This window comes from Sander lucioperca, chromosome 4, assembly GCF_008315115.2.
Source record: "Sander lucioperca isolate FBNREF2018 chromosome 4, SLUC_FBN_1.2, whole genome shotgun sequence".
NCBI classification, from domain to species: domain Eukaryota; kingdom Metazoa; phylum Chordata; class Actinopteri; order Perciformes; family Percidae; genus Sander; species Sander lucioperca.
In genome coordinates this window covers 42,305,909-42,308,408 of record NC_050176.1, presented here as the reverse complement: position 1 = coordinate 42,308,408, position 2,500 = coordinate 42,305,909, and the positions used below count along the sequence as shown (strand labels likewise).

The window sequence follows — 2,500 nt, the reverse complement described above, 5'->3', positions numbered from 1 at the left end:
TGTGTGCATGCTTGCGTGTGTGCGTGCGTGTGTGTGCGTGTGCATGCTTGCGTGCGTGTGTATGTGTGTGCGTGCGTGTGTGCATGCTTGCGTGTCTGCGTGTGTGTATGTGTGCGCGTGCGTGTACACGCTTGCGTGCGTGTGTATGTGCGTGTGCGTGTGTGTTAGAGACCAAAACAACTCCTCCTTTCATGTAGAAAAGAATCCATTAATCTGCGTGAAGATAATAAGTTGTAGGATCATGTGGTCAGTCTTCCTGCCTGGACCTGCCTCCACATGTCGCCCGGCTCTGCCGGCCCACTAACTGTTTTCCCACACTGAGGGTTAGACAGTGGTGGAGTGTAACTAAGTACGTTTACTCCAGTACTGTAGTTAAGTACCACATGTTGAGGTACTTGTACTTTACTTGAGTCTATTCTTTTCATGCCACTTTCTACTTCTACTCCGTAACATTTCAGAGAGAAATATACACACAATACACACACACACACACACACACACACACACACACACACACACACAAATGTAAATGATATCTAATAAGTAACCGAAATATCCAGCAGTAATCAGAGCACATGATGTGACGTTTCTAGAAGCTGTTTGATCTGTCTGATGAGTTGTGTGTCTGTGTTTCTGTGCAGAGGTCGTATACGTTGATCGTGGAAGCCTTGGACTTCAACAACGACTCGTCCTCCAGCAGTGAGTATCATCATCATCATCTTCATCTTCATCTTCATCTTCATCCTGCTCCAGCTCATCTCCTCTCTGCTTAGATTACTGACACTAACGCCCCCTTTGACCTGAGAGCTCTGGATCAGTGCTGTATGATGAGTGCTGTATGGTGAGTGCTGTATGGTGAGTGCTGTATGATGAGTGCTGTATGATGAGTGCTGTATGATGAGCGCTGTATGATGAGCGCTGTATGATGAGCGCTGTATGATGAGCGCTGTATGATGAGTGCTGTATGGTGAGTGCTGTATGGTGAGTGCTGTATGATGAGTGCTGTATGATGAGCGCTGTATGATGAGCGCTGTATGATGAGTGCTGTATGGTCCATTCAGATGGTTTTAATGTTGGAGCAGACGATGTAAGACAATGTTCTGTGTGAACAGACAAAGTTTGATCTTATCTTATATAACATCATATCTCCTGATTTACACCCCTACATCTTCGTATCTCTCAGCCTTCTAACTGAGTTAACAGCCGCCACATTTCTGGCTCCATGTTTGGACTACAACTCAAATGAACTCCCCTCTCCCCCCCCCGTCCTCCGCTGCCTGCACTGAAGCACACCTGCACCAGGGTCGGCCGACTTCACACCGGGCCGATAATGGTTCCCTGAGGGACGCCAAATACAGCACCGCGCCAACACTCTCGCTCCGAGCGCCTCGCTGACCGCTGCATGACTGTAAACACACGCTCAAACTAAAAGTTGGCAGCCTCGCTCTCGCTTCTCACACACACGCTTTACAGACGGTTTTCTGAATGGGACTCATCCAGGGCACGTAAACACATAAGAGGGGATGGACACACACACACACACACACACACACACACACACACACACACACACACACACACACACACACACACACACACACACACACACACACTCTCAAACACAAAGGCTCACACACACACAACATCTACTCACACTTGATAGTACCAGAGATGGAAGTGAACCTGAACTCATCAGCAGGTGTTCCATGTTTGGGCTCCCCAGCTCCGCCGGTATTCATCGATAAAGTGCCAGCTTTGAATATTTGCTGAAACATCGTCCGTGGACCAGATCCTTTCTGAGGTTAGCTCTTCCTTTCTGTCTTCTTTTAAATTCTGCTGCCTCCGTGTTATTTTTAGCGCTGTTATTCACTCCCCGTGGTGATGTGAAGAGTCACAGTTTGCTTCCAGGCCGACGCTGTTACCGAGCTCTGTCGGTCCAGCTGCACGGCGGTTAAACGGACGCCGTCACCCTCAGCCCGACCGCACTTTCCCCCCCGCCGGTGAAATACCACAGAGCAGCTTCACCCTTTCTCTAAACTCTCTGGAATATTCCAGCCGAGGACGAGAGTCGGAGACGGAGCCCGTCTGCAACCATCGCTGGAGTTTATTGGAGTTGTAGTCCAAACATGGAGCCAGAAATGTGGCGTCTGTTAGCTCGCTTAGAAGGCTGAGAGATATGAAGATGTAGGGGAGTAAATCAGCAGATATGATATAATATATGTATATATTATATGTTATATAAGATCAAACTTTATTGTCTGTTCACATAGTACATTGTCTTACATCATCTGCTCCAACAATCAACAGACAACATTAAACACAATTAGACACTCCTTTCTGTCACACACACACACACACACACACACACACACACACACACACACACACACACACACAGGCTCACACACACAGGCACACACACACACACACACACACACACACACACACACACACAGGCTCACACACACACACACACAGCCACCACACACACACACACACA

The 2,500-nt window shown here is 48.0% G+C and overlaps 1 protein-coding gene across 1 annotated transcript in view; it reads left to right on the top strand.

The window, feature by feature from the left end:
* The window catches only part of LOC116050922 (protein jagged-1a-like), a 20,172-nt gene that overhangs the window by 4,148 nt on the left and 13,524 nt on the right, over positions 1-2,500 (top strand). The window contains exon 3 of the mRNA XM_031301141.2: positions 642-699. Coding sequence (XP_031157001.1) covers positions 642-699 — 58 coding nt within the window. The remainder of the gene's footprint in view (positions 1-641; positions 700-2,500) is intronic.